Here is a 23942-nt window from a genome sequence, read left to right as displayed (position 1 = left end):
CATAATCACATGTCAGTTAGTCTGTAGTCATATCCATGTCCTCATAATCACATGTCAGTTTGTCTGTAGTCATATCCATGTCCTCATAATCACATGTCAGTTTGTCTGTAGTCATATCCATGTCCTCATAATCACATGTCAGTTTGTCTGTAGTCATATCCATGTCCTCATAATCACATGTCAGTTTGTCTGTAGTCATATCCATGTCCTCATAATCACATGTCAGTTTGTCTGTAGTCATATCCATGTCTTCATAATCACATGTCAGTTTGTCTGTAGTCATATCCATGTCCTCATAATCACTTCATGTCAGTTTGTCTGTAGTCATATCCATGTCCTCATAATCACATGTCAGTTTGTCTGTAGTCATATCCATGTCCTCATAATCACATGTCAGTTTGTCTGTAGTCATATCCATGTCTTCATAATCACATGTCAGTTTGTCTGTAGTCATATCCATGTCCTCATAATCACATGTCAGTTAGTCTGTAGTCATATCCATGTCCTCATAATCACATGTCAGTTTGTCTGTAGTCATATCCATGTCTTCATAATCACATGTCAGTTTGTCTGTAGTCATATCCATGTCCTCATAATCACTTCATGTCAGTTAGTCTGTAGACATATCCATGTCCTCATAATCACATGTCAGTTAGTCTGTAGTCATATCCATGTCCTCATAATCACATGTCAGTTTGTCTGTAGTCATATCCATGTCCTCATAATCACATGTCAGTTAGTCTGTAGTCATATCCATGTCCTCATAATCACATGTCAGTTAGTCTGTAGTCATATCCATGTCCTCATAATCACATGTCAGTTAGTCTGTAGTCATATCCATGTCCTCATAATCACATGTCAGTTTGTCTGTAGTCATATCCATGTCCTCATAATCATATCTCAGGTATATCTACATATCTAGTCATGAGTCTCACCTATAAAGTGCTGCAGACAGGAAGTTAGGTTCCCTCTGGTTCCCTCGACATGAAGCCAATGAAAATGTTCCACTTGATTAAAATGATTCTTCACAAAGGAACTCCACTGTTATGTTTTATGTTATGTAAGCGTGAACACAATCAGCAGAAGTGAGAAGCTGACGTTGGCCAATAGAGGAGCTCCACCGCGGTCACATGACTCCAGTGAGGGTTCCTCGTCAACTCATTTAGACTCTTTTTAAAAGCTTATGAATAAATTCACCACGACAGGTTTTTACCGACGGATTTAATATCAGAAGAATAAACGTTAAAATCTGCACAACTTATTTTAAATGTGGATTTATTTGTGTGGATTTTCTGACTGTCTCACGTAGTCATGAAGATAAATGATGTTCTAGTTCATTACATCTGATATTAAACACAGAAGTCGGAGTTTCACTTTGTTGGAGGAACGTTCCATAAATAACACGTTTTGAGGATTGGAGACAATCTTTTATTCTCATTTATATTCTCTATGCTCACCCTGGGCTTAGCCAGCTCCTTAATCTTCTCCGTCTCCTCGTGCGACAGCACCTCCAGGTAGCGTACGATGTGAGGGCTGTCCCACTCGTCCTCCTCCTTCATGGGCCGCAGCAGGAGGCGAGGGTTCCTCCTCCCGTCCTGGAGGCGGCAGAACAACCGGCTGCGGCGCGCGTCGTTCTGGTGAAGCACCGGAAATGTACTCGTAACCATGGTGATATCTGTGAGGTCATGTTTTGACCCTATGACACAATAACTCAGCGATGAAGTGGTGAAGTTTCATGTGATATCTATGAGGTCATGTTTTGACCCTATAACACAATAACTCCTCTTAATGTGAGTGATGAAGTGGTGAAGTTTCATGTGATATCTATGAGGTCATGTTTTGACTCTATAACACAATAACTCTTAATGTGAGTGATGAAGTGGTGAAGTTTCATGTGATATCTATGAGGTCATGTTTTGACCCTATAACACAATAACTCTTAATGTGAGTGATGAAGTGGTGAAGTTTCATGTGATATCTATGAGGTCATGTTTTGACCCTATAACACAATAACTCCTCTTAATGTGAGTGATGAAGTGGTGAAGTTTCATGTGATATCTATGAGGTCATGTTTTGACCCTATAACACAATAACTCTTAATGTGAGTGATGAAGTGGTGAAGTTTCATGTGATGTCTATGAGGTCACTTTGGATGTATTGTCCTCACCATTTGGAGCCCCTCCCCTCTGCAGAGGGCCTCGTAGGTCTCCCTCTCTGGGAGGTGGTCTTTGGGTCTCTGGTAGGTCCCCAGCAGGATGGGCTCCTCGGAGGCCGGCTGCTGGTCCTGGTCCTGCTCGCTGAGCTGCTTCGTCAGTATGCGCTCAAAGTAACGCAGGTTTCCTCCTGCCCTCTGGTGGCCGGGGGCTGTCAGTGCAGGACACAGTGAAACACTCGTTTAATAAAGAGAAACTTCATCTAATGTTTATCAAACTGCTTCATTTAAAACCCCTTAATGAGTTATTATTTAATAACAGAGAGAAACGCTTTCACGGCTTCTTACTTTTTAAAGCTGCATTATATTATTTACTTTATATTATTTACTACTGACTGGTTTCACTAGAGAGCAACAACTCACTAGAGTATGGAATCACACTTCCCCTCAGCTTCCCCTCAGCTTCCCCTCAGCTTTCCCTCAACTCCAGAGGCGTAAAAAATAACCATATTTTGAGATTTTTGTACTTTCATTTTAAGCTTCCTAATACTACAACTACTTTTATTTTACAGCGAACTACCCAGCAGTACACCGAGCAGGTAAAATGAGTGAGTACATTTTGAGTATTTCTGGGTATTTTTCCCGTTGAAATAAGGGTTACAAACCACGACCTTCTTCAGATGGACAACACCCTGCAGCTCCGACCTCAGCAACCCACCAATTAGATCACAGATCGGTCGGCTGGCCGTGTGTGTGTGTGTGTGTGTGTGTATGTGTGTGTGTGTGGGGGGGGGGGGGGGGACTTAAATACAAGTGTTATTATAGACTTCTAAAGGCTGAGTGCATGAACCCATTCACCCAAACCCCCGAAAGCTTTAAAACCTCAAGGACCGAACTGACGTCACCTGGTGAACAAAGTGTGAGGGCTGAAAGGTCTCTGGTGGAGACCTGTCAATCACCCTGTAACCCCGCCCTAAAGCTTTATGGTCTGTTTGACTGTAAATGACCATAATTTACTAAATGAACATCACGCTGTATTGAAGAAGACTTGAAACTAGAGATTGAGACCAAAAACTAATGTTTACAATGTTTACTGAGGGAATACATCAAGAGAAGTAGAGTCATTTATATAGACTTCTATACAACCAGAGGAGTCGCCCCCTGGTGGTCAGGAGAGAGAATGCAGCTTTAACACATGAAGCATAGACTTCTATACAACCAGAGGAGTCGCCCCCTGGTGGTCAGGAGAGAGAATGCAGCTTTAACACATGAAGCATAGACTTCTATACAACCAGAGGAGTCGCCCCCTGGTGGTCAGTAGAGAGAATGCAGCTTTAACACATGAAGCATAGACTTCTATACAACCAGAGGAGTCGCCCCCTGGTGGTCAGGAGAGAGAATGCAGCTTTAACACATGAAGCATAGACTTCTATACAACCAGAGGAGTCACCCCCTGGTGGTCAGGAGAGAGAATGCAGCTTTATCACATGAAGCATAGACTTCTATACAACCAGAGGAGTCGCCCCCTGGTGGTCAGTAGAGAGAAGGCAGCTTTAACACATGAAGCATAGACTTCTATACAACCAGAGGAGTCGCCCCCTGGTGGTCAGGAGAGAGAAGGCAGCTTTAACACATGAAGCATAGACTTCTATACAACCAGAGGGGTCGCCCCCTGGTGGTCAGTAGAGAGAAGGCAGCTTGCAGTGTGTAGATTAGGATTGTTTGTTTATTATTGAGCACACTGATTTGAGCTCATGTCAACTCACTAGTAGCCACCAGCCTCCGGGTCAGCTCAATGGCTCGAGGGAGGTCTCCCATCTGGTAAACGGAGTAGCTGAGGTAGTCCAAGATGTCCGCCTTGGAAGCCACGGATTCCTCCCCGCCGTCCAGCTGCTTCAGGGCCTGCTGCATCCACAGCACGGCGTGGTAGTAGTCTGCGTCGTTGTAACCCGTCTTGCCCATATCGAAGCAGTCGTCCACCGTCAGTAAGGCATTGGCGTGCATACCTGGTGGCGGGACCCAATACTCCAAGAATCACGATATATTTACAACTTGTTTTCTCATGATTCATTTGGGAAATAATTCAGATGCTCAGAATATATTTAATAATTTTAGTTTTACTTTCCTATTATTTTCTTGCACGGGATTCCTAAAGCTTGCCTTTCCTTTTTTATAATTATAGTTCTCTCGGCCCATCTGCCTCAGCTTGTACGGATCCTATTTGTCACTTTATTTGTACATTTATCAGTTCTAAATGGGTTTTAAGTGGTTTGATGGCAGGTTGAGACATGCAGTAAGGAAACTGGATTCTGACTCTCTGACAATGTGTTTTTAAACAGGTCTTAAATAAGAAAAGTAAATATTTTGTTCAACAGGATATTCAACCGATCGTTCTTAATAATGCTTTTAATACCCGTGAGGCCATTGTTTGACGTCACGGTCTGAATGACCTTCTGTGACCTCGAGGATGAACACGGCCTCGTGAAACGTGACAGCAGCAAAGCATTCAGAGGAATAAACAATAAGGGGGTTTCTGAGCAGTCGATACCAAATCACAGCATGCATTTCTCAATGTGATCATTTCTATCAATAAGTGGTGAAAAAGTTTAAATTTAGCACCAAATGGAAAATTGCTGCAACATCTCATGAGACAGAAGTAAACGTGGGAATTACGTCATATACTTTATATTTCAGCCCTTTTACACTTTCAATAAATGTATTTAAATTAATCTCCAGCTTTCAGATCACTAGAACTAGAAGTCATTTGTTTCATTCATCCAGTCGTTATCCAGAGCCTTGATTTATTTAGACTCGCCAGTTTAAAATCATTACTGGTGGTTTGGGTTGTGCATTCCTGTCGTTCTTTCACTGAGGATCACACTCGTCCTCTCAAGGCGTTCATGCTCAGTCTTCGGTTACCTGGCAGCTTTCCTCTGGAGAAGGCCTCAGAATCCAGTTGGTACGTGTCCTGCAGACGCATCAGCGCCTTGGCTGCACCCGTCTCATCCTCTGCATCTGGGAACACCTGCCTGTGTACGGACATGTTGGAAATGAACCCTGCAGACAAAAAGTCAGGAGGGAAGTTCATGAAAAGGTACTGCGAGGAACTTTAATTCAGTGGTGATTATGGCACCCCCTGTGGACTAAAGTGGTAGTGTTGGTTCTGTTTTTTTTTTTAAACTTTCTCTTCACAAAACATCGAAGCTGCTGCACGTCCGTCTCTCTGACTCACGTGTTACGTAACTCCTGATATCTGCTTCCCAGATCTCCTCATGTCCAAACATCACACGGGAATGAGAACATGTGCCAAGATATGCAGAGATGAAGACCAGCTGCAGACCAGAACCCAGAGTCACAGGACTCACTGGACCAGCTGCAGACCAGAACCCAGAGTCACAGGACTCACTGGACCAGCTGCAGACCAGAACCCAGAGTCACAGGACTCACTGGACCAGCTGCAGACCAGAACCCAGAGTCACAGGACTCACTGGACCAGAGAGTGCCTCTCAGCTGAGTCCCCTGAGTCCCTCTGAACCCCTCTAAACCCCCCTGAGTCCCTCTCAGCTGAGCCCTCTGAGTCCCTCTAAACCCTCTGAACCATCTTCACTTCCTGCCTGGTAGCTAATGTACTTCTTTTTATGACACATCACAACTTAACTTAACTTAATATTATGCACATTCAGATCCAGCGAATGGTCGTTCCACTCGTATCCTTCATCATCACAAACGCCACATAACCGTTAATACGATCGCGGTTATTAGCGGTTTAGCTCAACAATCTATTCCAACAGCTCGTCGATAGCACGCCAACGAGCGGAGACTCTTCATCATCTGCTTCATTCGTCTACTTTCTGTCCGCCTATCGACCGCTTTACCGGGCCCTGAAGGTCACGTTCTGCAGGAACCGACAGAACCACATCATCTGCAAAGAGCCGAGTTCTGAGGCGACGAAGGACAACCCTGGGGCGGCCGACGCCCACTTTAATGTTGAAAAGGTAGCGCAGCTCCACAACTAACTCCTCCCACAGAGCTCCAAGCAAAATAGGACCACAGCAGACTTGTCCGCTCCTTCCTTCCTTCCTTCCTTCCTTCCTTCCTTCCTTTCCTTACCGTCAGACGGGTTCTGCAGCACCAGAGTCTCCAGTTCAGACCACTCCGTGTTGAGTCTCTTCATCAGTTTGTAGGCGTTGACCGGGTGGGCCAGGTAGCCCTCCGGGTCGGAGGTGGACACCCTGGTCAGAGCGTCAAGTTTGTTGGCCCAGCTGTGAGACAGACAGACAGACAGAGAGACAGACAGACAGACAGACAGACAGACAGAGAGAGAGAGAGACAGACAGACAGACAGACAGACAGACAGAGAGAGAGAGAGAGAGACAGACAGACAGACAGAGAGACAGAGAGGCAGGCAGACAGACAGACAGACAGACAGACACTTGTTATAATTCTACATACATGTATCACCTCATAAGTGAAAAGCTCATTTTCATGCGGTTTAACATCTAAATAATATTATTTTGCCACTAAAAACGCGACAAATACATTTTCATAAATAACATTTACACAAAGTTCTGTAGAAGATAATAAGATAAGATTATCCTTTATTATAAGGTACCTTTTGACAGCAGCCAGCTTGGACTCCTCCGCTTTAATGTAGTCCCTCAGAGACTGGACCAGCTCCTTCTCAGTGTGGATCAGGTCTGTCATTTGGCCTGCAGAGACAGACGCATCCTGAAGGTGAGCGAGAGGCGCCAGGTGGACAACAACGTCTTCATTTTAATACTTTTATTGAGCGTTTCCAATTCAACACATTTTCTAACATGTAATGTGTACATGTCCTGTGACGGCTGATGAAAGGTGTTTACGGTAAACCCTGTCGGCCTCGGACTTGAATCCCCCCGCCTGATTGGACGGAAGGACTCAGCTGACCGGGTCCTTCACAAAGAGCCTCTGGGTGCAGCGAGCACCTTGAACAGGTCCAAGGAAACACTCAGAGGGATTAATTCAGAGGGTTTGGCACCGAGGAAAACATTACGGGGATTCTTTGCAGCAGATTTCTTTTAAGAAAGAGATTTAAAGAATCAGTGGACCACAATTATTTCTCATAAAAGTTTAACTTTAACCTTCTTTTATGGCACATTCCTGAGCTCAACACTCTATTCTCTAACTATGAAGTGCTGCATGGATGACGTGTTACAACTCCAAGACCGGACGTCGCGGTGGAAGAGACCTGTCAATCACCTTGTAGCTCCGCCCCTAAAGCGTACCCTGCTTTATGGTCTGTTTGACTCTAAATGACCATAATTTAATGAAAATGAACATCACGCTGTGTTGAAGAAGACTTGAAACTAGAGATTGAGACCAAAAACTAATGTTTACAATGTTTACTGAGGGAATACATCAAGAGAAGTAGAGTCATTTATATAGACTTCTATACAACCAGAGGAGTTGCCCCCTGGTGGTCAGGAGAGAGAATGCTGCTTTAACACATGAAGCATAGACTTCTATACAACCAGAGGAGTCGCCTCCTGGTGGTCAGGAGAGAGAATGCAGCTTTAACACATGAAGCATAGACTTCTATACAACCAGAGGAGTCGCCCCCTGGTGGTCAGGAGAGAGAATGTAGCTTTAACACATGAAGCATAGACTTCTATACAACCAGAGGAGTCGCCTCCTGGTGGTCAGCAGAGAGAATGCAGCTTTAACACATGAAGCATAGACTTCTATACAACCAGAGGAGTCGCCCCCTGGTGGTCAGGAGAGAGAATGTAGCTGAAGTGGCTCGATGAGAAGACGACACATCCTCACGCCTTCACGGCCTCGTGGATACTCGCACCCATGTGACCGTTTGTTTAAAGCTTTTTGCTTCCGACCATTGCATTCATGCGGCAAGCATCATAAAAGTTAATTTTCTGCATTAGCCTCAATGTCACTTATGTCTCAATGGACCGGAGCTCAAACCCACTGATGGAGGTGAAGATCTCCGCCCTGGTGGTCCAGCAGCAGAGCAGCGCCCACAGGACGAAGGACCGGAGCTGCCTCATTCCGTCTCTTTCGATTAACCTGCGAGGACAAAACATCGTCACGTCACAAATAGATTTACTATTTAATCCACAGTTTGGACCCTTTGGCGTGCATATCAATTATCGTCTTCATTATTTGAAAAGAGCAACAAATTACAAGATTATTTGGCCACTTGGGGGCAGCAGAAACAAGATGTGACTGTATGTTACTGTATGTTACTGTGTGTTACTGTATGTTACTGTATGTTACTGTGTGTTACTGTGTGTTACTGTGTCTTAATGTATGTTACTGTATGTTACTGTGTGTTACTGTATGTTACTGTGTGTTACTGTGTGTTACTGTATGTTACTGTATGTTACTGTGTGTTACTGTGTGTTACTGTATGTTACTGTATGTTACTATATGTTACTATATGTTACTATATGTTACTGTGTCTTAATGTATGTTACTGTATGTTACTGTATGTTACTATATGTTACTGTGTGTTACTATATGTTACTGTATGTTACTGTGTCTTAATGTATGTTACTGTATGTTACTGTATGTTACTATATGTTACTGTATGTTACTGTGTGTTACTGTATGTTACTATATGTTACTATATGTTACTGTATGTTACTATATGTTACTATATGTTACTATATGTTACTGTGTGTTACTGTATGTTACTATATGTTACTATATGTTACTATATGTTACTGTATGTTACTGTGTCTTAATGTATGTTACTGTGTGTTACTGTATGTTACTGTATGTTACTGTGTGTTACTGTATGTTACTGTGTGTTACTGTATGTTACTATATGTTACTGTGTGTTACTGTATGTTACTATATGTTACTGTGTGTTACTGTGTGTGTTACTGTATGTTACTATATGTTACTGTGTGTTACTGTGTGTTACTGTATGTTACTGTATGTTAATGTGTGTTACTGTATGTTACTATATGTTACTGTGTGTTACTGTGTGTGTTACTGTATGTTACTATATGTTACTGTGTGTTACTGTGTGTGTTACTGTATGTTACTATATGTTACTGTGTGTTACTGTGTGTGTTACTGTATGTTACTATATGTTACTGTATGTTACTGTGTGTTACTGTGTGTGTTACTGTATGTTACTGTATGTTACTGTGTGTTACTGTATGTTACTATATGTTACTGTGTTTTACTATGTGTTACTGTATGTTACTATATGTTACTGTGTTTTACTATGTGTTACTGTGTTTTACTGTGTGTTACTGTGTGTTACTGTATGTTACTGTATGTTACTGTGTCTTAATGTATGTTACTGTATGTTACTGTATGTTACTGTGTGTTACTGTATGTTACTATATGTTACTGTGTTTTACTATGTGTTACTGTGTGTTACTGTGTGTTACTGTATGTTACTATATGTTACTGTGTCTTAATGTATGTTACTGTATGTTACTGTGTGTTACTGTATGTTACTATATGTTACTGTGTTTTACTATGTGTTACTGTGTGTTACTGTGTGTTACTGTGTCTTAATGTATGTTACTGTATGTTACTATATGTTACTATGTGTTACTGTATGTTACTGTGTCTTAATGTATGTTACTGTATGTTACTATATGTTACTTTGTTTTACTGTGTGTTACTGTATGTTACTGTATGTTACTATGTGTTACTGTGTGTTACTGTGTGTTACTGTATGTTACTGTGTGTTACTGTATGTTACTGTGTGTGTTACTGTGTGTGTTACTGTATGTTACTGTATGTTACTGTGTCTTAATGTATGTTACTGTATGTTACTGTGTGTTACTGTGTCTTAATGTATGTTACTATATGTTACTGTATGTTACTGTGTTTTAATGTATGTTACTGTATGTTACTATATGTTACTGTGTTTTAAAGTATGTTACTGTGTTTTAAAGTATGTTACTGTGTCTTAATGTATGTTACTATATGTTACTTTGTTTTACTGTGTGTTACTGTGTGTTACTGTGTGTTACTGTATGTTACTGTGTTTTAATGTATGTTACTGTATGTTACTGTATGTTACTATGTGTTACTGTGTGTTACTGTGTGTTACTGTATGTTACTGTGTGTTACTGTGTGTTACTGTATGTTACTGTGTGTTACTGTGTGTTAATGTGTGTGTTACTGTATGTTACTATATGTTACTGTGTGTGTTACTGTGTTTTACTGTGTCTTACTGTGTGTTATTGTGTGTTTTACTATGTTACTGTGTGTTATTGTGTGTGTTACTGTATGTTACAATATGTTACTGTGTGTTACTGTGTGTTACTGTGTTTTACTGTGTTTTACTGTGTTACTGTGTGTTATTGTGTGTTTTACTGTGTTTTACTGTGTTACTGTGTGTTATTGTGTGTTTTACTGTGTTTTACTGTGTTCTTAAGCTACTCAACGCTCCACCGGGTGAACCAGTTGGTCCCAAACCGTAGAAAACAAAGCAAACTGTTATTTTACTGACATATTGTGTCAGAAGCTTCCTTCAGTCATTCAACTAAAGACCTTGAAAGAGATCTTTGTTTGTGGTTTCTGCTCCACTTTCTCCTCTGGGATTCACCAGAGATCTCCGAGAGGACACACACACACACACACACACACACACACACACACACACTTGTGTCTACACCGTCTAATCAAAGGCTTAGAGACGGAGGCTCTGAAAGCAGAAGAAAGTGGCACCTTAATTATTGGTGTCGTAATAACTGAGAGGAATCTGCTGCAGGTGAAAAGGAAATCATTTCACTTACATGACACCTGCTGACGAGACACAACTCTCTAAATGTTTAATAATCCTTAAAGCCACAGTGGGTTAAAGAAGAGTGACCTTTAGGTGTCACTACTTCCTGACAGTCGCACAAGAGACGGATAAAAAGGTGAAATACCTTTTAAAGCTCCTCAGCTGAGAGACAAGATCCCGCCTGAAGAAAGACAACCAATCAGAGCCGAGGAGTCTGGGCTCCTGAAGCTTGTGGAAAAACGTAAAAAGCGTGCCGGCGAAAACACGACGATATTCAATTAAAGCTTTTTTATCGGTTTTCTCCGACGCGACAAGGTCGAAGTCGTCCTCCTGGAAGATATTGAATAGATTCAAGCCAATCGAATGTCAGGGAACTCCTTTATAATAATAAATAACTATGTCTGCCGGATCCGATATCAATGCTTAACAGAGCTCGTACGATTAGTCATCAAGCAATAAGTTAAAGGTTTTCATAATCCATTAATCCATTCCAGTAAAAAGAAAGTCAAGATTCTCTGATTCCGGTTGTTTAATGTGAATATCTTCTGGTTTCTTTACTCTTCTGTGACAGTTAACTGAGAATATTTGAGACAATTGAAGATTTAAATCACAATTATTTGACACTTCATTGGCGACTAATCGATCATTTATTGTCTTTATGTCCGTTTGTGACGATAGGATCATTACATTCATACATTGTCATATTCATGTAATGTATTTATGTAACTCTGTAACTCTGTTCATCTGGTCACATGACATCTTGGAGAGGGATCCTCCTCTGTTGCTCTCCTGAAGGGTTCTTCCCTTTTTTCCCTGTCAAAGGTTATTTTTGGGGAGTTTTTCCTGATCCGATGTGAGGTCAAAGGTCAGGGATGTCGTGTGTGTACAGATTGTAAAGCCCTCTGAGGGGAGTTTGTGATTTGTGATATTGGGTTATACAAAATAAACTGAATTGAATTGAATTGAATTGAAATTGAAAATTAAACGTGACGATTAAAAAACAACTAATTGTAACAAATTAATAGAGATATAAATGATAATCTTTAAATTGTTATTTCTTATTAAAAATAAGAAGTAACGGGGAATTAAATTGTAATAACTTTTAATGCAGCAAAAAATGTATGTTTATATATTTATGTATAGTATACCACAGAGACCAATGAGTGGCAGCTCAGAGAATTACCCACAATCCCCTGCTCCAAATGGAAGCACCAGGTCTCAGTAGTCTACAGCCTGAACACAGCCCTCCTGTTGCACCGTGTCACATTCCTGGAGAGGCCCGTTTACGGCCCAGACCCCGACCCCCCCTCGCCCGGCACCGAGGACCAGGGGGGGTCGGGAGAGGAAAGACGGGTTGCCGTGGGAACGGAGACACTGAATGCAACATGTCTTCCTGTGTACGTTGAGTAACAATAACACACGGCAACGAGGACCACAAGAGAAGATAACTCAAACTAGTCCTCCAGCGTAGTGAAGACCCCCAGGAGAAGGTTTCTTGGTCCTGTTTGAAGACCCCCAGGAGACGCTTTCATGGTCCTGTTTGAAGACCCCCAGGAGACGCTTTCATGGTCCTGTTTGAAGACCCCCAGGAGACGCTTTCATGATCCTGTTTGAAGACCCCCAGGAGACGCTTTCATGGTCCTGTTTGAAGACCCCCAGGAGACGCTTTCATGGTCCTGTTTGGAGACCCCCAGGAGAAGGTTTCTTGGTCCTGTTTGAAGACCCCCAGGAGACACTTTCTTGGTCCTGTTTGAAGACCCCCAGGAGAAGGTTTCTTGGTCCTGTTTGAAGACCCCCAGGAGACACTTTCTTGGTCCTGTTTGAAGACCCCCAGGAGACACTTTCTTGGTCCTGTTTGAAGACCCCCAGGAGACGCTTTCATGGTCCTGTTTGAAGACCCCCAGGAGACGCTTTCATGGTCCTGTTTGAAGACCCCCAGGAGACACTTTCTTGGTCCTGTTTGGAGACTCCCAGGAGACGCTTTCATGGTCCTGTTTGGAGACCCCCAGGAGACGCTTTCATGGTCCTGTTTGGAGACCCCCAGGAGACGCTTTCATGGTCCTGTTTGGAGACTCCCAGGAGACGCTTTCATGGTCCTGTTTGGAGACTCCCAGGAGACGCTTTCATGGTCCTGTTTGGAGACCCCCAGGAGACGCTTTCATGGTCCTGTTTGGAGACCCCCAGGAGATGCTTTCATGGTCCTGTTTGGAGACTCCCAGGAGACGCTTTCATGGTCCTGTTTGGAGACCCCCAGGAGACGCTTTCATGGTCCTGTTTGGAGACTCCCAGGAGACGCTTTCATGGTCCTGTTTGGAGACTCCCAGGAGACGCTTTCATGGTCCTGTTTGGAGACCCCAAGGAGACGCTTTCATGGTCCTGTTTGGAGACTCCCAGGAGACGCTTTCATGGTCCTGTTTGGAGACCCCCAGGAGACGCTTTCATGGTCCTGTTTGGAGACCCCCAGGAGACGCTTTCATGGTCCTGTTTGGAGACCCCCAGGAGACGCTTTCATGGTCCTGTTTGGAGACCCCCAGGAGACACTTTCATGGTCCTGTTTGGAGACCCCCAGGAGACGCTTTCATGGTCCTGTTTGGAGACCCCCAGGAGACGCTTTCATGGTCCTGTTTGGAGACCCCCAGGAGACGCTTTCATGGTCCTGTTTGGAGACCCCCAGGAGACACTTTCATGGTCCTGTTTGGAGACCCCCAGGAGACGCTTTCATGGTCCTGTTTGGAGACCCCCAGGAGACGCTTTCATGGTCAGTACCCAAGGTCTCCAACGGGGTTTGGATTCTGGTGAAACCAGATGACATCATGCAGGTTCCCCAGAACCTCCTTCAGCTCAGACTAGTCCACCGTGGCAGACCCAGATCCAGTAAGCCCCGCCCTAAAGCATCCCCTGCTTTATGGTCTGTTTGACTCTAAATGACCATAATTTAAATGAACATCACGCTGTATTGAAGAAGACTTGAAACTAGAGATTGAAACCAAAAACTAATGTTTACAATGTTTACTGAGGGAATACATCAAGAGAAGTAGAGTCATTTATATAGACTTCTATACAACCAGAGGAGTCGCCCCCTGGTGGTCAGGAGAGAGAATGCAGCTTTAACACATGAAGCATAGACTTCTATACAACCAGAGGAGTCGCCCCCTAGTGGACAGGAGAGAGAATGCAGCTTTAACACATGAAGCATAGACTTCTATACAACCAGAGGAGTCGCCCCCTGGTGGTCAGGAGAGAGAATACAGCTTTAACACATGAAGCATAGACTTCTATACAACCAGAGGAGCCGCCCCCTGGTGGTCAGGAGAGAGAATTGAGCTTTTAAGACACTTCCTCGAGAACCCCCCTCCCCCCTCCTTCAGCTGTCCCGGTGACGTCACACAGTAGTTTCTAGAAATCCCTCGACACTTTCCACCATTAACTGCATCAACAGCGCCAACGTTCAAAATAACTCGCTTTTGAACGACGTGCGTGATGACCCCCCCCCCCCCCCACACACACACACACCCACACACACGCACACACACTCACACTCACACTCACACTCACACACACACACAGCATTACAGTTTCAACAACAACAAAAACTTTATTCCACCTTTTTTTTCCTCCGCTGTGAAACAATGTTTCAAAATGTTTCTGTGAAACATTTTGAAACATTGTTTCTCCTCCAGCTCCTCCACACACACACACACACGCACACGCACACGCACGAACCCCAGTTATTGACAACCATCCCGCGTGCTCGACAGGCGCGTGCGGGTCGTGTCTTACCGTTATTCTCAGGCGTCACGCGCAGGCAGGCGGACGCGGTGTCAGTCGGCGCGCCCGGTTGTGAGCAGCTCGGATCGGGCTTCGGGCTCTGGACGCTGCCACGTACAGACCGACGGGAGGGACTACCGTAATGCTGCGCGTCGACACGCACGGACATTCCTCAGGCTGTGTGTGTGTGCGCGTGTGGGTGCGTGTGTGTGCGCGTGGGTTTTTTGCTCTCAAGTGCGCCTCGAACGCTGATTTCGGTTGTAAAAGACGTCGTTGTTCTCCATCACGTGTGTGTTGTGAATGTATTATTAAGTTATTTTATTATTTTACCTGCTTGAGACCAATTTATTGTTGTATGTAAAGTCTGAACCTGCACAAATAAATATTCCTTAAAGCTATCGGATACATAGAGGAGTGAAAGATATGAGGAACTATTCAAAATGGTGTTTAAATGTATTGATTATGTGCACAATACTTTGCTGTATAGACGTGTTAATGTCACGTGTCATAATTAATAAGAGCCTCTGTGCAGATGGAGAACATTCAAACGCACGTTCGCCTCTTCTCGTCTTTTAGGGTCTTTACGGCAATGGCACGTTCTTTACGGTTAACGTCACGTTTACGGTGGAAGTACTACGCACCATCTGGGGGGAGCACGAGGACACGTGGGACTGAAGGGAGAAATGTGATTGTATGAGTATGAATATGATTAAGATTAAAGCTGCTCGTGAGGCTTTAATCAGGCCCATGGGATCAACGCGCACTGTGAACACACACGTGCACGAGCCTCTGCAACGAGTGACATCATGGTTTGAAAAAAACTGTTTATATTGTTTTCTTAGAAAATGGCGTTTTGGTCATTGGGACACTTTCAATATTAAATAACTTAATTATAAGCGATCAGTGGAGGGCCGGCAGGGCCTTCAAAGCCTATTTTTATAATTAAAAGTTATATCTATTTTATAATGTAATTTCACAAATACACTACATGTATTATAATTATTTTCCCCTATTTCCCCATTCTCAGCCTTAAAATGCATCAAAACTGCCTCCAGAAACGCAGCTGGAGGCTCTGCTGTCCCCTCTTCTGTCCCCTCTGCTGTCCCCTCTGCTGTCCCCTCTGGTGTCCCCTCTGGCGTCCCCTCTGCTGTCCCCTCTGGTGTCCCTCTGCAGTCCCCTCTGGTGTCCCTCTGGTGTCCCTCTGGTGTCCCCTCTGCTGTCCCCTCTGGTGTCCCTCTGGTGTCCCTCTGGCGTCCCCTCTGGTGTCCCCTCTGCAGTCCCCTCTGGTGTCCCCTCTGGTGTCCCCTCTGCAGTCCCCTCTGGTGTCCCCTCTGCTGTCCCCTCTGGTGTCCCTCTGGCGTCCCCTCTGGTGTCCCCTCTGCAGTCCCCTCTGGTGTCCCCTCTGCTGTCCCCTCTGGTGTCCCTCTGGCGTCCCCTCTGGTGTCCCCTCTGCAGTCCCCTCTGGTGTCCCCTCTGCTGTCCCCTCTGCTGTCCCCTCTGGTGTCCCCTCTGGTGTCCCCTCTGCTGTCCCCTCTGCTGTCCCCTCTGGTGTCCCCTCTAGTGTCCCCTCTGCAGTCCCCTCTGGTGTCCCCTCTGCTGTCCCCTCTGCTGTCCCCTCTGGTGTCCCCTCTGGTGTCCCTCTGGCGTCCCCTCTGGTGTCCCCTCTGCTGTCCCCTCTAGTGTCCCCTCTGCAGTCCCCTCTGGTGTCCCCTCTGGTGTCCCCTCTGCAGTCCCCTCTGGTGTCCCCTCTGGTGTCCCCTCTGGTGTCCCTCTGGTGTCCCCTCTAGTGTCCCCTCTGCTGTCCCCTCTGCAGTCCCCTCTGGTGTCCCCTCTGGTGTCCCCTCTGCTGTCCCCTCTGGTGTCCCCTCTGGTGTCCCTCTGGTGTCCCCTCTAGTGTCCCCTCTGCTGTCCCCTCTGCAGTCCCCTCTGGTGTCCCCTCTGCAGTCCCCTCTGGTGTCCCCTCTGGTGTCCCCTCTGCAGTCCCCTCTAGTGTCCCCTCTGGTGTCCCCTCTGCAGTCCCCTCTGGTGTCCCCTCTGGTGTCCCCTCTGCAGTCCCCTCTGGTGTCCCTCTGGTGTCCCCTCTGGCGTCCCCTCTGGTGTCCCCTCTGGCATCCCCTCTGGTGTCCCCTCTGGCGTCCCCTCTGCTGTCTCCTCTGGCGTCCCCTCTGGTGTCCCCTCTGGTGTCCCCTCTGGCGTCCCCTCTGCTGTCCCCTCAGGCGTCCCCTCTGGTGTCCCCTCTGGTGTCCCCTCTGGCGTCCCCTCTGCTGTCCCCTCTGCTGTCCCCTCAGGCGTCCCCTCTGCTGTCCCCTCTGGCGTCCCCTCTGGTGTCCCCTCTGCTGTCCCCTCTAGTGTCCCCTCTGCTGTCCCCTCTGCAGTCCCCTCTGGTGTCCCCTCTGCTGTCCCCTCTGGCGTCCCCTCTGCTGTCCCCTCTGGTGTCCCCTCTGCTGTCCCCTCTGGCGTCCCCTCTGGTGTCCCCTCTGCTGTCCCCTCTGGCGTCCCCTATGGTGTCCCCTCTGCTGTCCCCTCTGGCATCCCCTATGGTGTCCCCTATGGTGTCCCCTCTGCTGTCCCCTCTGGTGTCCCCTCTGCTGTCCCCTCTGGCGTCCCCTCTGGTGTCCCCTCTGCTGTCCCCTCTGGCGTCCCCTATGGTGTCCCCTATGGTGTCCCCTCTGCTGTCCCCTCTGGCGTCCCCTATGGTGTCCCCTATGGTGTCCCCTCTGGTGTCCCCTCTGCTTTCCCCTCTGGCGTCCCCTCTGGTGTCCCCTCTGGTGTCCCCTCTTCTGTCCCCTCTGGTGTCCCCTCTGCTGTCCCTCTGGCGTCCCCTCTGGTGTCCCCTCTTCTGTCCCCTCTAGTGTCCCCTCTGCTGTCCCCTCTGCTGTCCCCTCTGGCGTCCCCTCTGGTGTCCCCTCTTCTGTTTCCTCTGGCGTCCCCTCTGGCGTCCCCTCTGGCATCCCCTCTGGTGTCCCCTCTGGCGTCCCCTCTTCTGTTTCCTCTGGCATCCCCTCTGGTGTCCCCTCTGGTGTCCCCTCTTCTGTTTCCTCTGGCGTCCCCTCTGGTGTCCCCTCTGGTGTCCCCTGTGGCGTCCCCTCTGGTGTCCCCTCTGGCGTCCCCTCTGGTGTCCCCTCTGGCGTCCCCTCTGGTGTCCCCTCTGGTGTCCCCTCTGCTGTCCCCTATGGTGTCCCCTCTGGCGTCCTCTCTGGTGTCCCCTCTTCTGTTTCCTCTGGCGTCCCCTCTGGCGTCCCCTCTGGCATCCCCTCTGGTGTCCCCTCTGGCGTCCCCTCTGGTGTCCCCTCTGGTGTCCCCTCTTCTGTTTCCTCTGGCGTCCCCTCTGGTGTCCCCTCTGGTGTCCCCTGTGGCGTCCCCTCTGGTGTCCCCTCTGGCGTCCCCTCTGGTGTCCCCTCTGGCGTCCCCTCTGGCGTCCCCTCTGGTGTCCCCTCTGCTGTCCCCTCTGGTGTCCCCTCTGGTGTCCCCTCTTCTGTCCCCTCTGGTGTCCCCTCTGCTGTCCCTCTGGCGTCCCCTCTGGTGTCCCCTCTTCTGTCCCCTCTAGTGTCCCCTCTGGTGTCCCCTCTGCTGTCCCCTCTGGCGTCCCCTCTGGTGTCCCCTCTTCTGTTTCCTCTGGCGTCCCCTCTGGCGTCCCCTCTGGCATCCCCTCTGGTGTCCCCTCTGGCGTCCCCTCTTCTGTTTCCTCTGGCATCCCCTCTGGTGTCCCCTCTGGCGTCCCCTCTGGTGTCCCCTCTTCTGTTTCCTCTGGCGTCCCCTCTGGTGTCCCCTCTGGTGTCCCCTGTGGCGTCCCCTCTGGTGTCCCCTCTGGCGTCCCCTCTGGTGTCCCCTCTGGCGTCCCCTCTGGTGTCCCCTCTTCTGTTTCCTCTGGCGTCCCCTCTGGTGTCCCCTCTGGTGTCCCCTGTGGCGTCCCCTCTGGTGTCCCCTCTGGCATCCCCTCTGGTGTCCCCTCTGGTGTCCCCTCTGGTGTCCCCTCTGCTGTCCCCTATGGTGTCCCCTCTGGCGTCCTCTCTGGTGTCCCCTCTTCTGTTTCCTCTGGCGTCCCCTCTGGCGTCCCCTCTGGCATCCCCTCTGGTGTCCCCTCTGGCGTCCCCTCTGGTGTCCCCTCTGGCGTCCCCTCTTCTGTTTCCTCTGGCGTCCCCTCTGGTGTCCCCTCTTCTGTTTCCTCTGGCGTCCCCTCTGGCGTCCCCTCTGGCATCCCCTCTGGTGTCCCCTCTGGCGTCCTCTCTGGTGTCCCCTCTTCTGTTTCCTCTGGCGTCCCCTCTGGCGTCCCCTCTGGCATCCCCTCTGGTGTCCCCTCTGGCGTCCCCTCTGGTGTCCCCTCTGGTGTCCCCTCTTCTGTTTCCTCTGGCGTCCCCTCTGGTGTCCCCTCTTCTGTTTCCTCTGGCGTCCCCTCTGGTGTCCCCTCTGGTGTCCCCTGTGGCGTCCCCTCTGGTGTCCCCTCTGGCGTCCCCTCTGGTGTCCCCTATGGTGTCCCCTCTGGCGTCCTCTCTGGTGTCCCCTCTTCTGTTTCCTCTGGCGTCCCCTCTGGCGTCCCCTCTGGCATCCCCTCTGGTGTCCCCTCTGGCGTCCCCTCTGGTGTCCCCTCTGGTGTCCCCTCTTCTGTTTCCTCTGGTGTCCCCTCTGGTGTCCCCTCTGGTGTCCCCTGTGGCGTCCCCTCTGGTGTCCCCTCTGGCGTCCCCTCTGGCATCCCCTCTGGTGTCCCCTCTGGTGTCCCCTATGGCGTCCCCTCTGGTGTCCCCTCTGGTGTCCCCTATGGCGTCCCCTCTGGCGTCCCCTCTGGCATCCCCTCTGGTGTCCCCTCTGGTGTCCCCTCTGCTGTCCCCTCTGGTGTCCCCTATGGCGTCCCCTATGGCGTCCCCTCTGGTGTCCCCTCTGGCGTCCCCTCTGGCGTCCCCTCTGGTGTCCCCTCTGGTGTCCCCTATGGTGTCCCCTCTGGCGTCCCCTCTGGTGTCCCCTCTGGTGTCCCCTATGGTGTCCCCTCTGGCGTCCCCTCTGGTGTCCCCTCTGGTGTCCCCTCTGGTGTCCCCTCTGCTGTCCCCTCTGGTGTCCCCTATGGCGTCCCCTATGGCGTCCCCTCTGGTGTCCCCTCTGGCGTCCCCTCTGGCGTCCCCTCTGGTGTCCCCTCTGGTGTCCCCTATGGTGTCCCCTCTGGCGTCCCCTCTGGTGTCCCCTCTGGTGTCCCCTATGGTGTCCCCTCTGGCGTCCCCTCTGGTGTCCCCTCTGGCGTCCCCTCTGGTGTCCCCTCTGGTGTCCCCTATGGCGTCCCCTCTGGTGTCCCCTCTGGTGTCCCCTATGGCGTCCCCTCTGGCGTCCCCTCTGGTGTCCCCTCTGGTGTCCCCTATGGCGTCCCCTATGGCGTCCCCTCTGGTGTCCCCTATGGCGTCCCCTATGGCGTCCCCTCTGGTGTCCCCTCTGGCGTCCCCTCTGGTGTCCCCTCTGGTGTCCCCTATGGTGTCCCCTCTGGCGTCCCCTCTGGTGTCCCCTCTGGTGTCCCCTATGGTGTCCCCTCTGGCGTCCCCTCTAGTGTCCCCTCTGGTGTCCCCTATGGCGTCCCCTATGGCGTCCCCTCTGGCGTCCCCTCTGGTGTCCCCTCTGGTGTCCCCTATGGTGTCCCCTCTGGCGTCCCCTCTGGCGTCCCCTCTGGTGTCCCCTCTGGTGTCCCCTCTGGTGTCCCCTATGGTGTCCCCTCTGGCGTCCCCTCTGGTGTCCCCTCTGGCGTCCCCTCTGGTGTCCCCTCTGGTGTCCCCTATGGTGTCCCCTCTGGCGTCCCCTATAAAGAGCAAATTATATCTTATCATTTCTTATAGTTTCAAGATCTTTTTCTTTTAACTGGTGTTTTAGATGCTGCTGAAGATAATTAATCTCTACTTCTATTTGGGTCCCGCTGTAAAACATAGTTAAATACTACATCTGTGATTTATGTTGAGATGTATATTTTAAATTTATTTATTTCCTATTTTTTTTATAAAGTTTCTGTTTTTTTAGTCACCGTCATCAAATACAATGTGCAAATATTGGGATTTAATAATAGTCAGAAGAAACATTTTATTGTGCATTAATTATCATTATTTTTACATTTCCTATCCATCTACCCATCTTTGAGATTGGACCATGATCACTGACAATAACTTAATTCACATGAATATAAATTATTTAATGGCGTTCGATGACAGGATGAAACAGGAGAGCATGTTTGTTGGGTTGTGGCCCTGTGGTTCTAAACATGAGGAACAATAAAGCTGCACCGTCTCTTAATAGCCACTAGGTGTCAGCAGAATGCAACGGATCAAACACACCCAACACTTTCAGTTCCTCCAGTTCCTTCAGTACCTTCAGTTCCTCCAGTACCTTCAATTCCTCCAATTCCTCCAGTTCCTCCAGTTCCTCCAGTTCCTTCAGTACCTTCAATTCCTCCAATTCCTCCAGTTCCTCCAGTACCTTCACTTCCTCCAGTTCCTCCAGTACCTTCACTTCCTCCAGTACCTTCAGTACATTCAGTACCTTTAGTACCTTCAGTACCTTCACTTCCTCCAATTCCTTCAGTTCTTCCAGTTCCTCCAGTTCCTCCAGTACCTTCAGTACCTTCACTTCCTCCAGTACCTTCAGTACATTCAGTACCTTCAGTACCTTCACTTCCTCCAGTACCTTCAGTACATTCAGTACCTTTAGTACCTTCAGTACCTTCACTTCCTCCAATTCCTTCAGTTCTTCCAGTTCCTCCAGTACCTTCAGTTCCTCCAGTACATTCAGTACCTTCAGTACCTTCAGTACCTTCAGTTCCTCCAGTACATTCTCTCTCGAAGTTTTCAGCTCACGTTTGTTGTTATTTGTTGTTATTTGTTGTCGACCCCAGAAGAAACAATTCCCATGACTAATTTTGGAAAGGCCCCGCCCCTCATGCTGTAAGTGCTCTGTGAAAACCCTCAAGCACACAGAACGTTTGATTGCTAACAAACGTTCTGTGAATCATTACAGAACGTTTGACTTGACCGAGCTCATCGGAGCGTATCAGCAGCTTGTTGACATCTTACTCAGCACAACTCGCCCAAAGTAAACAACCGTTGAGGCGATGTTCACAGAACCTGCAGGACGTCCACAAGAGAACCAGAAGCACACCTGAAATTCTCATTCTAGGGGGCTCCACCAGGGGGCTCCACCAGGGGGATCCACCAGGGGGCTCCACTAGGGGGATCCACCAGGGGGCTCCACTATGGGGCTCCACCAGGGGGCTCCACCAGGGGGATCCACCAGGGGGCTCCACCAGGGGGCTCCACCAGGGGGATCCACCAGGGGGCTCCACTAGGGGGCTCCACTAGGGGGCTCCACCAGGGGGCTCCACCAGGGGGCTCCACTAGGGGGCTTCACCAGGGGGCTCCACCAGGGGCTCCACTAGGGGGCTCCACCAGGGGGCTCCACCAGGGGGGGCAGGCTGCATACATTGTGATGAGGATACCAGAGAGTGAATGCTCTCCTTCTTTAGTTGCTTCCTCCTGTTGAGCAAGAAAGGGCTATATTTAGCTTTTGTTTTGTTCATTTTTAAAATGATCTTTTAATGAGTCACACGCCAAAATGTTACAAGACGTAAGAGACGGATTCATGACCCTCTTATGTCACACGTTACCCGTTTCTTTACCCTCTCATGTCACACGTTACCCGTTTCTTTACCCTCTTATGTCACACGTTACCCGTTTCTTTACCCTCTTATGTCACACGTTACCCGTTTCTTTACCCTCTCATGTCACACGTTACCCGTTTCTTTCCCCTCTCATGTCACACGTTACCCGTTTCTTTACCCTCATGTCACACGTTACCTGTTTCTTTACCCTCATGTCACACGTTACCCGTTTCTTTCCCCTCTTATGTCACACGTTACCCGTTTCTTTCCCCTCTTATGTCACACGTTACCCGTTTCTTTACCCTCATGTCACACGTTACCCGTTTCTTTACCCTCATGTCACACGTTACCCGTTTCTTTACCCTCTTATGTCACACGTTACCCGTTTCTTTACCCTCTTATGTCACACGTTACCCGTTTCTTTACCCTCTTATGTCACACGTTACCCGTTTCTTTACCCTCTTATGTCACACGTTACCCGTTTCTTTACCCTCTCATGTCACACGTTACCCGTTTCTTTCCCCTCTTATGTCACACGTTACCCGTTTCTTTACCCTCTTATGTCACACGTTACCCGTTTCTTTACCTTCTTATGTCACACGTTACCCGTTTCTTTCCCCTCTTATGTCACACGTTACCCGTTTCTTTACCTTCTTATGTCACACGTTACCCGTTTCTTTACCTTCTTATGTCACACGTTACCCGTTTCCCCTCTTATGTCACACGTTACCCGTTTCCCCTCTTATGTCACACGTTACCCGTTTCTTTACCCTCTTATGTCACACGTTACCCGTTTTCCCTTCTAGTCCATGGCATCCAGGACAAACCCATTGTATCCGTAGTGTTTACCTGAAGCGAGCCACCTTTCCCACAGTCAACACAATGAAGCAGAAGAATGGATGCTATCATAAATCTGGCCTTGTTGACACAGCGGGGCGTCTCTGCTGAGCTCAACAAGAAGGTATGCGGCCGTCGAGTTGAGGACCAACGTGCCAGCCGCCAGGTAATTCAACACCTGAGCAGAGCGATAAAAACAGACGTCGTGAAGCTGTGATTTCCTAATTACACATCGAGAGCAGAAACCGTAAAGCAAAGAATGCGTCGGTCATCTTTAATGAATAGTGTCACATGATGACAAAATGACTTCAGAAAACCAAGCGGCTACTCATTTAGTCGAGGTTAAGGCGTTCCAGATGTTTGGAGCGCGCCGTGGCGTTCGGCCTCAGAAAGGTCAGCGGGGTCGGAGGTGCCCCCCTGCGAGTGTGTGTGAGCTGCTGGACGCTTCGGAGCCTCCAACCGGCTGAACAACCCTGAAGGAACGAAGCTGCATCATCACGTTTACACACAAATGTGTCCATGTAGTAGCACTGCTACCCCCCCCCCCCCCCCCCCCCCAGAAGAGACACCGCACTGATGTCCAACACTCCTTCACATTAGTTTTTAGAAGCTGGACTTCCCCCAGACACCGGGAGGCATCCCAGGAATGCCGGTGGTTGGTTTGTTATTGACGACTTCACTGACATGCCGTGAATCCAGACGCTGGAGGCTCATCTGGACCTGGTCTCAGGTCTCAGGTCTCAGGTCTCAGGTCTCAGGTCTCAGGTCTCAGAGAGGGAGGAGATTGCGTGTTTCCTAATATCAGACCCAGCGAT

At 48.5% G+C, this 23942-nt stretch overlaps 1 protein-coding gene across 4 annotated transcripts in view; it reads right to left on the bottom strand.

Moving 5' to 3' along the window:
* p4ha2 (procollagen-proline, 2-oxoglutarate 4-dioxygenase (proline 4-hydroxylase), alpha polypeptide 2) overlaps window positions 1-14816 on the bottom strand; it is a 23765-nt gene extending 8949 nt beyond the window's left edge. For 3 of the 4 annotated variants that reach the window (XM_034549879.1, XM_034549877.1, XM_034549880.1), the window contains exons 1-8: window positions 14685-14815; window positions 8115-8212; window positions 6765-6861; window positions 6263-6414; window positions 5072-5209; window positions 3919-4158; window positions 2168-2364; window positions 1458-1634 (exon numbers count right to left, since the gene is read on the bottom strand). In XM_034549879.1, coding sequence (XP_034405770.1) covers window positions 1458-1634; window positions 2168-2364; window positions 3919-4158; window positions 5072-5209; window positions 6263-6414; window positions 6765-6861; window positions 8115-8193 — 1080 coding nt within the window. In that variant the 5' untranslated portion in view covers window positions 8194-8212; window positions 14685-14815. Of the gene's footprint in view, window positions 1-1457; window positions 1635-2167; window positions 2365-3918; window positions 4159-5071; window positions 5210-6262; window positions 6415-6764; window positions 6862-8114; window positions 8213-14684 lie in introns of all 4 variants that reach the window. The other variant, XM_034549876.1, reaches the window with a different exon arrangement.
* Window positions 14817-23942: the final 9126 nt, after the last annotated feature.

This window comes from Cyclopterus lumpus, chromosome 14 (assembly GCF_009769545.1).
Source record: "Cyclopterus lumpus isolate fCycLum1 chromosome 14, fCycLum1.pri, whole genome shotgun sequence".
NCBI lineage: Eukaryota > Metazoa > Chordata > Actinopteri > Perciformes > Cyclopteridae > Cyclopterus > Cyclopterus lumpus.
This window is presented reverse-complemented; position numbering and strand designations above follow the sequence as displayed.